At 57.5% G+C, this 11652-nt stretch overlaps 1 protein-coding gene across 1 annotated transcript; it reads right to left on the minus strand.

Annotated features, from left to right (window-relative positions):
- Window positions 1-3522: 3522 nt before the first annotated feature.
- GNL1 (guanine nucleotide binding protein-like 1) lies at window positions 3523-11554 on the minus strand. The gene is made up of 11 exons (XM_014537241.1): window positions 11384-11554; window positions 10977-11113; window positions 10689-10840; window positions 10504-10575; window positions 9626-9833; window positions 9378-9473; window positions 8858-9052; window positions 5413-5591; window positions 5183-5345; window positions 4823-4963; window positions 3523-4461 (listed from the first exon to the last, which is right to left on the minus strand). Exons 2-11 carry the CDS (start codon window positions 11017-11019, stop codon window positions 4214-4216), a joined length of 1497 nt encoding a protein of 498 aa, XP_014392727.1. The 5' UTR covers window positions 11020-11113; window positions 11384-11554; the 3' UTR covers window positions 3523-4213.
- Window positions 11555-11652: the final 98 nt, after the last annotated feature.

Raw genomic sequence — 11652 nt, forward strand, 5'->3', positions numbered from 1 at the left:
TAACATTTCCTCCTCTACCTCCACTTCCTTTGGCCATATTCCTCAATCCCCTGACATCTAGGGCTTCTGATCTCATTTGTCCAATGCAACTGACCCACCAAGATCATGAAGGCTCACTGTTGCCAAATCCAGTGGATAATCACGCCACTGCTCCTCAGCAGGCCACCTTTCCTCCCTGCTCCCCGGCTCTCACACTTCACTAGGTTTGTCCTGTCTGGCTCCTTTCCCTGCCCTTCTTGTGTTCTCCGCTTTCTTCAGCTCTTCTCATGTTACACACTTCCGGTGGATGATGTTACTCTCCTCTTACCTATACGTTAATGACCCCAAATCCCTGTCCTCAGTCACCACCTCTCATCCCCCAACCTCTACTTGCATAAACCATCTCAGGAAATGGCCCACCACCCACCGTTGCATAGTTGGAAAAATGGGGTGCACACTTGACTTGTCCTTCTCCCTCACCTACACAGCAAAACAATGCCCAATGCCCTAGCCAGTGGTTAGAGCATCAGCCCAAAGACCAACAGGTCGAAGGTTTGATTCTCAGTCAAGGGCATGTACCTGAGTTGCAGGTTTGATCCCTGCCCCGGTTGTAGCACATGCAGGAGGCAACCAATCAATGTATCTCTCTCACATCGATGTTTCTGTTTCTCTCTCCCCCCCACCCCCCTTCTACCCTAAAAATCAATGGGAAAAATATCCTCGGGTGAGGACTAACAACAACAAAACAAAAAACAACGCCCAAGACCTGTCAACCCTACCTCCTAAGTACCTATAAAACTACCGATTCCTCTTCTCTCCATCTGCCATGACCTCTGGTTCTGGTTTCTAGTCTTTTCCTGGGATTGCTGCAAAAGCTTCTGATCTCTCCCCTTTCCAAACCCGTCTCCACAATGCAACCAGAGTGATCTAAGCCTTGGATTCTAAGGCACAAATTTCTCCTTAGGTTTAAGGTTCTCCAGTGTTCCTCTGGATAAAGCCTGCATCTGTAGCATGGCTGGCAAGGGCTAGCAAGAGCTGGCCCAGCCTGCCCCTCCCACTCCACCTCCCCCAGCATCTCCATTGGGCCCTCTGCCCAGACACGCCGGACACGCTAGTGTGCCAGTCGTCCTGGGCTTGTTCCTGGACCTTTGCTGTCCCCTCTGGAATGCTCTTCCCCTCAATGCCCAGCTACCTCCAGCTCAGTCGTCAGCCTCAGCTTGCACCTGACTCACCAAAACTGGCGTGGCTGTCCGTTGGGTGGGTGTCCCCATAGCAATTCGTAAACACTGCCTTTTCCCAGCCATACAGACCTTGCACACACGTCTGGCTCCCAGCTCTGTCCTCGCTTCCCTCATCAGCATCCCAAGGCCCCTCCTTTATGAAGCCAGTGCTGCCCCCTAGGACCCTGCACCACCCTCCCCAGGGCACTTGTCCCACGGTGGAAGCTGTCTGCTTACTTGTGAGCTCCGTTAAGGACCGTTCTGCATCACACTTAGCAGCAAATGGCAGACAGAGACTGCTCGACAAATGTCCAGTGGGTGAGGGATCCCGGGGGGACGATCTGCCTACCTCACTAAGCGTGGCAGTTCAGTGCACACGTGGGAGTTCTTTTCTAATTTACAGAGCGCTATACAATTATAGCATTATTACACTATCATTACGAGTGTCTGGCTATTCCACTCCTTGAGGTCCATGCCTTATTCAAGTTTTTTGCCCCAGAACGTGACATGTCTGACATATATTGTTATCAACCATTTTTTTTATTGATTTCAGAGAGGAAGGGAGAGGGAAAGAGATAGAAACAATAATGAGAACCATTGATCAGCTGCCTCTTGCATGCTCCCAACTGGGGATCGAGCCAGTAACTCTTCAGTCCACAGGCCGATGCTCTATCCAGCTAGGGCTCAACCAATTTTTGTTGGTTGTATCAGTGATGATAAGAAACGAGGAACTACTCTGGACCACACATGCCACTTTGTCTCAGAAACAGGACTAGAGCTAGGTCTGGAGAGAGAAGTTTGGAAGGAACTTGCTCCAAGCCCAAATGGAATCCCAGCATAAATGAAATGGACTGGCTTCTCTCCATCAAGAGTGGCCAGAAGCTGTGGAAGTACCAGAACCTCAGAGCTCCCTGGTCAAGTCTCCCCACAGTGGCCGTGACGCAGGCAAAGGGGGTGTGGGGACAGGCTCTGGGCATTCACAGTGGCGGAGAGCCCCCCCCCCCCCCCCCCGGCTTTTGTCCCTTTCAGTAAGTTCCCACTTCAACCTCAGGCGCTGGTGCTGGGGTGTGACTCACCCTCCCCTCCCAGGCCCGTCTGTGGCTAAGGTGGTCCTTTTCCTAGTGCTCCCTTCCCGTCTGAGTGTCAGGGGATCAGGACGAACAAGCAGTCAGGCCCCCCAGGAGGTTAGAGTCGCCTGCTTCCTGGTTTCACCACTGAATCCCCCTTCCTCAGCCCTCCCGTCAGCTCCAGGCCCCAGATCTCCGTCCCACCTGACTCTCCGTGCCTGTTGACACGCCTGAGACAGAAGGCAAAGCCGCTGGAGACACCCCTGCCCCCATGTTCTGAGATGACCTCCAGCAGCAAGGCCTTCCCGGAGCCTCCGAGACCCTGAGGAAGCTGAGCTGGGACCCTTTCGTTCCATTGGAAGGCCCAGCCCTGAGGTTCAAGAGCCCCAAATGGAAGCCAGGCAGGTTTCCTCTCCACCTGGACTTTTCTTACAGCACTTTTTGGGCAGCCTTCAGGCACGTTCACAAACTCACGCTAAAGCTGGCGCTGCAGCACGAACTCCAGGACTTACCGTTACTGGGACCGATGAAGGGCGGCGCTTGAGGGACTGTGTGGCCCCAACACCTCAGGCTCTTTTGCTCCATTGCTGCCCAGTGACCCAGACCCTGGAGAAGGGAACCTGGCACAGCCCCTTACCCACACCCCGACCTGATGGCTGACCTGGCAAACAGCACTTTTGCTACAACCCAACCCAGACAACACTGTCACCGAGGAAACAGCCCACTCGCCCTTTTCTCCAAAAGTGAAGTCCGGAAGTCCAGCTGCTCACTTGACAAGGGAGACCTATAACAAAGCCTTCCGTGCCACCTCAGGACAGCCGATCGCTGCTGAGGCACAGGCCCGGTCACACAGCTCACCCTGCACTGCACACTGCGGCTGCACCCCAACCAGGGAAGATGGGATTCAGGAGGCTCGTCCGGGGCCCCACCCTCTGAACCTCATCCATCCTTAGTGCACGGGCTTCTGAACAACACTGCACACAGTGGTTCTCAACCTTCCTAATGCCGCGACCCTTTAATACAGTTCCTCATGTTGTGGTGACCCCCAACCATAAAATTATTTTCGTTGCTACTTCATAACTGTAATGTTGCTACTGTTATGAATCGTCATGTAAATATCTGATATGCAGGATGTATTTTCAGGGGTCGCGACCCACAGGTTGAGAACCGCTGACTTAGAAGGTCAGTCTGCTCAAATCACAAATGTGCACGCTATTTGCTGTCCAGTGATGAAGACTCTACTTGGACACATTTAATCAGCATTTTCACAAGCATTTAGTCTTAACTAAATATTTTCAACAGGAAATTCTAGAATTATACTGTATGAGCCCCAAGAATTTGGAGAACACTACACACCCTTAACCCAGGAACGTGGCTGCCAGAACGCGGTGTGCCACGGCCAGGCTGCCAAGTCCAGGCAGGCCCATCTGTGCATCGTTACACACTGGGTGCTTAGCCCAGCCGGACACAGTCCACGCTCCATAAATACTCGCGGAATTTGAATAAAGCCTGTAAAATTCTCACTTGGAGACATCAGTAGTGACACTTCTTGCTGCTTCTCTCCCAGAAGCTCCTGGTAGAACCCAGGTCTGGCAGCAGGGGGCACGCAGGCTGCTGCTCACACCTGAGAGGGATGACACAATCTCCTAAAGGGGTTGAACTCAGACCAGGCCTCAGAAGCTGAAGAGCCCTGCGCTCCCCATGGGGACCATGGCATTCCTGAGGTGCGTGGCAGTGGCCTCACACCTACTGACTTGACTCCTAAGAGAACTTTTCCTTCGCGGAGAGAAGCCTCCCACCGCTGTCCGTCCGTCTCGGGCAGTGCGCCCACCTGAGGCCATCTGGGGAAAGGGCTACAAAGCAGACAATCTTTATTCACAGCTGGGGTGGCAGAGGGGACACCCCGGGTCAGTCCAAAAGCAGACACTGGGAGGGAGAGCGCCTGGCTCAGCACTCGTCCTCACCCAGCATGGTGTAAGGGTTTCGAGAGGCCAGACTGGACCCTGGAACTGAGGTTGGGGTGTCCTCATCCCCTTCCCCCTCCTCATCCGCATCTCGGTCCTCCTCTCCCTCCTCCTCACAGGAGCTGCTCAGCTCTTCTTCCTCCTCCTCCTCTTCCTCCTCATCACCTGCTGGCCCCACCCTACCCTGCAAAACCACCAGCTCCGTGGTCTCTGGATGGGACTCCCAGGTGCCTGCGGAACCAGAACAAGAAAAAGAACAGAGGGGAGTTTTCAACAAGAGGCTAAAGCCAGAGGAAGATGGGGAAGAGGCAAAGACTAAGAATAACAAGAATTTTTGTAGCTGCTGGCATGCATGCATGCATCCATCCCACCTCCCATGTGCTGGGCACTGCACAGCTCTGCGCACATTAACTCCAGTTTTGGGCACCACCTTGCTGGGGGCAACTGACACCCAGGTTCTGCAGATGAGAGAACGGCCTCAGAGACAGTCACGCAGAGCTGGCCGACAGGTGCAGACCCAGGTGTGCCCGGCCGAGTGCCACCAGCCCCCATTGCCTACACTACAGCAGGTGGGGGGTACACTGGCAGCGACCTTTCTGCTCCAGGTAGCCCGGCGGGTGGAAGCACAGGCTGAGGCGGCCGTCCAGCGCCAGCCTCAGGAGACTGTTGGCCGCTCTGTACACATCGTTCCGCGCCGCCTTAGCTGTCTTGTAGCCACGTTTCTCTGCCCAGGCTAAAGGGAGAAAAGAATGGTGGGAGGGAAGCTCATGAACCCCACTGCCTAACACATCTTTCCAGTTTTCCCAGAATATGCCAGGTCAGAGATCTGGCTGCCCCTGTGACAGAAATCTGGGGTGGCCAGGAGCTGAGTGAATGGCAGAACCTCTGAGGAGAGGAGTGGGGACAGGGCAGGGCAAAAGGCCAGGGAAGGAGCCAGGTCCCCAGAACCCACCTTCACAGATGTCCCAGGCACACCAGGGGTGCTCGGCCACGGGGTCCTCAGCCTCCGGGTGGCGCAGGTGGAGCAGGGCCTGCACGGGGACCCGGGCGGCCAGGTAGCCCACAGCAGTGTAGGGCTCCTGGATCTGGGCGATGGGGTAGATCCCTGCCAGAACCTGCGGAGCACGAGCCTCAGCACCAGCCTGGATCACCCGCCTCCCGCTGCCCCCTCTGCCCACGTACCTGCAGCTGCCTGGGCAGAAGGGAGGGGAAGATGAGGCCCGGGCAGTCACAGAGCTTCACGGAGGGGGTCAGAAAGTAGGTCTGAAAGTACCGCGTGTGGCCCGGGGTTCTGGAGACGCTCACGACCTTCCGCCCTACCAGCCCGTTGATCAGTGAGGACTTTCCCACGTTGGGGAACCCTGAGGAAAGCAAGGCAAGGTAGCACCTGGCAGCTCCTTCCCCTGGGGGGAGGTGGGCGCTGCATGGGGAGCTGAAAGGGATAGGCTCAGGCAGGAAGGGAGCCACTAGGGCTGTGGGGCCGATCCCGCCCTCCACTCCCTGGCTTTGTGACCTCAAGGCTATTCACTCAACCTTGTCCCCTCATTCTACAGCACAGACACCTCCCCCTCAGAGCAGCCACGAGAACAAGCACGACCGCGCTGGGCGCTGCGCTGGCCGGATCGCCTCCTCCCAGAAGCCTGCAGTGGCCCCCCAGGACCTGCACAGCCCTGCTCGGCATGCTGGCCTCAGTGCACATGTCCCTTCCGAAGGCTGTTTCCTACACCCCACCTCAGCCCCAACCCCGTGGCCACAGCCTGGAGCCGGTCACTTCAAGTTCTCAGCGGCCAGCCCTCCTCTCCGACCTGACCCCATCTTTCCAGGTCACCCATCCTGACTCCTCCATCTCATTCCTCACGTCCTCTTCCCCAACTCCGACTCTAGGATCCCACTCACAGCCTGTCCCTGTCCAGACCCTGAACTCCCTGGTCCGCTCTCCCCTCCACCTTACTCACCTGGCAAAACCCCAATCCTGTCAAATGCACTGTCCACTCAGCACCTGCTGCTGGCAGCTGCGCCACCTCCACCAGCAGGCGCTCCTTTCCACGGGAGGGAGGCACAAACCACCCTCCGCTGGCAGCACCCACAGCCATTTCTCTGCCCCTTTATAGTGAAACTCCTTCAAAGACTGGTCTCCTTTGGTCACCACCTCCTCATGCCGTCCTCCTCATGACTATAAACTGTAACACGCACTCCCCTCCCTTATCTCTCTCTCTCTCTCCCCCCTGAGCTCCAAGGCCCTTCGTTTGCTTCTGTAACTTGTTTCCTGAGCCCATTTCTTCCATGGCTCCCTCCTCCTACCTCTGTGACTTTCTAGGTAAACTTCCTCTTATACTTTGAAAAAAACTCTAACAGCCCTAGCTGGTTTGGCTCAGTGAATAGTGTTGGCCTGTGGACTGAGGGTCCTGGGTTTGATTCTGGTCAAGGGCACACGCCCAGGTTGTGGGCTTGATCCCCACTAGGAGGTGTGCGGGGAGCAGCCAATCAATGATTCTCTCATCATTGATGTTTCTATATCTCTCTCCCCTCTGCCTCTTTGAAATCAAAAAAATATATATTTTTTAAAAAGGAAAGAAAAACTGTTACACAAAAATGTGTACAATATACATGTGCCAGAGACCCCTCACCCTGCTGGCCCAGAGTGTGACGCTCCCCCCGCAGCCCCAGCCCCTCCTGATCACAGCCCTCCGCCCTGCGTGAGCCTGACCCTGCGCTGGAAGGGACTCCCTGCCTACACTTCCTTTCAGTGTTATGACCCATGTATCCCTGAACCATGCAGCTCAATTTCAGCTTTTCAACTTGACACGAATGGACGTCTGAACGTGAAGACTGTCTGGCTCCTGGCTCTCAGCACTGTCAGGCTCCGCCATGCCACTGTTCCTTCTCCCGCCGGCCGCCCAGCCGGGCTCTCTCTCCTCCCCTCACAGAAACCACTCGTTCACATGCCAGGTCGCTGAGCAGGTCTCTGCTCTCCGCTCACTTGACTTAGCAACACATGGCACAGCGAGCCCTCCTTTCCTCTCCAACACATGGCTCATTTGGCATGGGGGCTCCCTGCTCCTCCTCTGCCCACCTCTGCACCTACCACTTCTCCCACATCTCCCCCCACCAAGGACTCTACGTACCAGGCATACCCACCTCTGGCTCCCAACTTAAATCTCCCCCAAATTCAAATCTCGTCCTCTTCCCTAGACGGCAGGCTCATATACCCACTACCTATTCAATATCTCCACTAGGGACATATGTTTTTAATCTCAAAATTAATGTCTGAATCCCCTTCCCTCTGCAGCCCCTCCAGTCTGTTCCTCTCCCATCTTCCTGTCTCAGTATTCCCGAGGGCACAGTACACCACCTGGAGCCCACCTCTGCGGCCTGCTGCCTGCCCACACTTACAATCCAGGCAGCTCCTGGGCACAGCCCGCTGGCTTCTCATCAGACGGGAATAAACCCAAATGCCTTCTTAGCTACAGTCCTTCAGGTGTGGCCCACCTTCCTGGCTTCACTGCTCGTCCCCTCGCTGGCCCCAAGTCAGCAAGCTCATTCCCACCGCAGGCCCTCTCGCTCGCTCGCTCGCTCGCAGCCTGGAAGGCCCCTCCCACTCCACAGCCGCTCCTCCATCAGCCTGGGCTCTCAGTCTCTCGGGGACCTCCTCTTTAAGTCGCTCTCTATCCTTTTTATTGTCCCTAAATAACATCTTTTCAGATGCCTGCTCGATGGATTCACCAGAAACAAGCTCCGTGAAGGCAGGGGCGTTTCTGCCATTTCCATGCAGCACCCCCTGCGCCAGCACCTGGCACCTCCCGCTCAGGAGCGGACGAATGAACGGAGCTGAAGGGAATCCAAACTCAGGGCTGCCTGTGTCCCAGCAGCTGCTCGCCCTGCCACCCCCCACACAGGCAAGTCCGTGCCCAGGCCCGAGAGAGGGCACAGGGCCTCCTGGGGGAAGCCAGGCAGTCAGCAGTGGGGAGGCTTCCCTAAGACAAACCAGAGACTGACAGGAAGGCGGGGGCACTGCAAGAGCCAACCACTGGGCCACCCCTGACTTCTAGGCCGGGCCCTTTTGGTTCCAGTACCACGACTTTGCCAAAGTCACCTCTCCCCTCTCCCACCAGAATTAAAGGGCCCTGCGCCTACTCGGACACTCCGCTGTCCCCACCACGGGCAGACAAATCTCTGCAGTACGGGGAGTCTCCCTGACAACAGACCTCGCGGGTTAAGACGCAGGAAGGAACCAACATTTGCTAAGCTCTTACTACGGACTAGTTAACTACGACTGAAACAGGTCACACACATAAGTCACTCAGAACAGTGCCAGGCAGGCAGTGAGACCGGACACATGCTACAGTTTAACAATTATTCTTATCGTCACCATCTGTCAGGCTTTGTCAGGCTCTCTGTCCTCCTCCCTGCACTCCTCCCATCCATTCTGGCTCGGGTATTGCTGTCATCATTTGAAAAACCAAAGCCCCTGAGACTCAGGGTGAGTGAGTACTTGCTTGACACCTGTAGCCACTGAGGAGGTGGAACTTCACGCCGGCGGCGTCCTGAGACCCGGGAGCCCAGGGACCCGATCGCTTCCCTCCTTCCCAAGTGTCCAGCCCACCCTGTGCGACCACCACTTCCTCACCCACACAGCCGATGGTCACCACCCCGTCCTTGTAGCGCTCTTGGGTGGGGCCGGCTGGCTCCATTGCCGAGTCAGTCTGCTGCTCCACCAGGACCGCGGGCCCGTCATCCTCTTCCTCATCTTCCCCCGAGGCACTGCCCCAGGCGGCCCCAGCCACATCGCGGGCAATCTTTTCCCGCCAGCTGCTCAAGTCCACTGCTCAGGAAGAAGACGGAGAGGGCTCTCCCTAGGGCCGCGTCCACACAGCCGGGAACTGATGCCCTCGAGCTGGACAGGGACGGGCTGCACAGTCCGGCTCTCCCCAGCCTCCACTGACCCCCCTGGAGTCACATGCATCCCTCAGTCCAGTTTCCTGGAAGTCCTGGGAAGCCCGAAGGCAGCGGCTTCTCCTGCCTACCTGCTGCCTCTCTAGTCCCAACAAGTCACTCTCCATCCCTCCCGGGCCTCGCCCATGTCCACAATACAGGGCTGGCTTCAGGGAAGGCGAGCAAAGTGACTCGGGGCCTGGGGTCTCACCAACCTTTCCCCGCAGTGATGGCTTCACAGGCTCTCAGCAGCTGCTCCGGCCCCAGGGCCCGAGCCCATCCTCTCCCCCGCCTCCGACTCTTCTTCAACACTGCGATCCAAGGGTACAAAAGGGTGGGCACATCGCACCTCTGCCAGCATCCTCAGGTCCAAAATCAGGTACCCCCTTGTCAACAAGCTCCGTTCTCCTCTTTGTCCCCTGCCACCCCACCTCCCCTGCTGCCCTCCTCACTGCCCACTCACCGCCACTATGGTCCTGTGGGATGCGAGGGTCCCGAGGGAAAGAGGTGAAAAGGACGATGTGGAGCTGGGGAAAGTGTTGGTGGAAATAATGCTTCCAGGCAACCACGAGAGCCGGCGGGGCCAGATCCACCTTGTTCAGCACCAGCACCAGGGCCAGCCCAAGCTCTCCAGTCACATACTCGTACAGTGCTGGCGGGAAATTCACAACCTGGGACAGGGTTGATAAGAGGATGAGGTTGGTAAGAGGATGAGCAATGCGAGGTCAACCCAAAGTTCTCTGCCTCTAGCAGACACAGCTTGAGACAAGACCCTGGTGGTAGCGGATTCTGGGACAAAGAGTAAACCAGCCAAACCGAACTATAGAGACAAATCAGGGGTTAAGTCTGCCCGTGCACTTGTGTGGGAGCGTGCACAGGCTGCTACGGACCTCCACCCACAGTTCCCTCCCGGGCCTCCCTCTCCCACTGCAGGACCACAGGTTCACACAGCCGTCCAGCAGCGTTGAGGGGCTTAGCCACCACCCAGCATTCCAGGTGAGTCCTGCGCTCACTGAGGGGCAGGGCACGGGAGCCCCCAGTTGCCTCATGACATCCCGGGGTCTCCACTCTGGGACTTTCTATTGGTTTAGTTCTGCTGGGCTGGGAAACAGGATATACAGTTTTCTATCACGGGGTGATGGAGAGGAGTCAGTTGGCCAGGGGAGAAGGGACAGGCTGTGGCCCTGGTGAATAAAGAACCGAGTCTCTGACTACAGACATCAGCACAAGGCAGGAGCCTGCAGAGGAAGGAGGAGGCCTGTCTCCCAGCTCCTGCCTCTGCCCTGGCCCCAGGAGATCTTCCTCCCTCCTCCCGCTGGCCCAGCGCATCCCCGTGCTCACTGGATGCCGGACATCGGTGATGAGCAGGACGATGTCAGACATCTCCAACACTCGCCACAGCTGCCTCCACGTCTGGAAAGAGCAAGTCGGTGTTAAAGAATCGGAGCCTGGAGCCCCTTTCCTGCTCGACGCCTGACCATTTACCCTGAGTCACCATGCCCACTCCTGTCCCCCTCCATTCACACCTCCAGATTGTGCTCAAAGTAGCTGAGCTTCTCTGAGGTGTAAGCCCCATGAATCTTCCCAAGATACTCCTGGAAGCTCCGTTCCTCCTGGCTCATTAGCTGCTCCTTGGACATCTCATAGCGCCAAGGGGGGCGCCGGGGGAAGTCCAGCACTGCAAAACCAAGCAACGCCCAGCGAGTGTGAGGAGTTCCAGGTGCACCCCAGACCCTCCTTCCTCAGTCAGCTCCGCCTCCTCACACTCCCCCAGCCCAGGGCCGGTCCCCAACAGCGTGCTGAGCTCCCCTCACCGGAACCGGGCTGGTAGACCTCCTGGATGTCCAGCTCCAGCATCTCGGCGCTGACGGGCTGTAGCACTTGCTCCCGGGCCGCTCTCTTTCTCTTCTCCACCTCCTCCCGGCTGTCTCGTTCAAAATGCAGTCGGTATCTGCGCGACAGGGACATGGCACCCACTGCAACCCTGTGGTCACAAACTCCACTCCAGTGCAGACGCCTTCGCCAAGCTCTCCCCAGGCCCGTTGGCCTCCTCCCCGAGTGGGCCCTCCCCAGGCCCCTTTCACGCAATATCCTCACCTTTCTAAAAGCCCGCCTCTTTCCAGCCCTCCGAAGGGAACGTCGGCCCGGGAGAAGGGGCACCCCAGCCCCACCACCTCGATTCCAGGCCCTGACTTCCGGTCGGTGGGGCAGGCCCGCTCACCGATTTGGGTCAAAGCCTCGCGGGCCCAGCCCCTGGGGAGGCTGCTGGTTGAGCCTACGGATCTGCTGGGTCACGGACTCGCCGTCCGAAGTGTCGGTCTGCTCCTCGCGCCGCTCCCGGCTGCCGCTGCGGCTGTTGGAGCTGGACCGCAGCCCATCTTGAAGGCCGTGGTTGAGCCTGCTGGGTCACGGACTCGCCGTCCGAAGTGTCGGTCTGCTCCTCGCGCCGCTCCCGGCTGCCGCTGCGGCGCTGCGGCTGGGACCGCAGCC

Source organism: Myotis brandtii, unplaced genomic scaffold (assembly GCF_000412655.1).
Source record: "Myotis brandtii unplaced genomic scaffold, ASM41265v1 scaffold1750, whole genome shotgun sequence".
Classification (NCBI taxonomy): Eukaryota; Metazoa; Chordata; class Mammalia; order Chiroptera; family Vespertilionidae; genus Myotis; species Myotis brandtii.

Bases quoted from the DNA above. Each gene is read 5' to 3' on its own strand.
- GNL1 (XM_014537241.1), bottom strand. From the start codon at position 11,019: ATGCTGGAGCTGGACATCCAGGAGGTCTACCAGCCCGGTTCCG. The intron at 9,834-10,503 runs GTGAGCACGGGG...ACCCTGTCCCAG, and splicing joins TCACCGATGTCCGGCATCCA to GTTGTGAATTTCCCGCCAGC. The intron at 4,964-5,182 runs GTGGGTTCTGGG...TTCTCCCTTTAG, and splicing joins TGCCTGGGACATCTGTGAAG to CCTGGGCAGAGAAACGTGGC.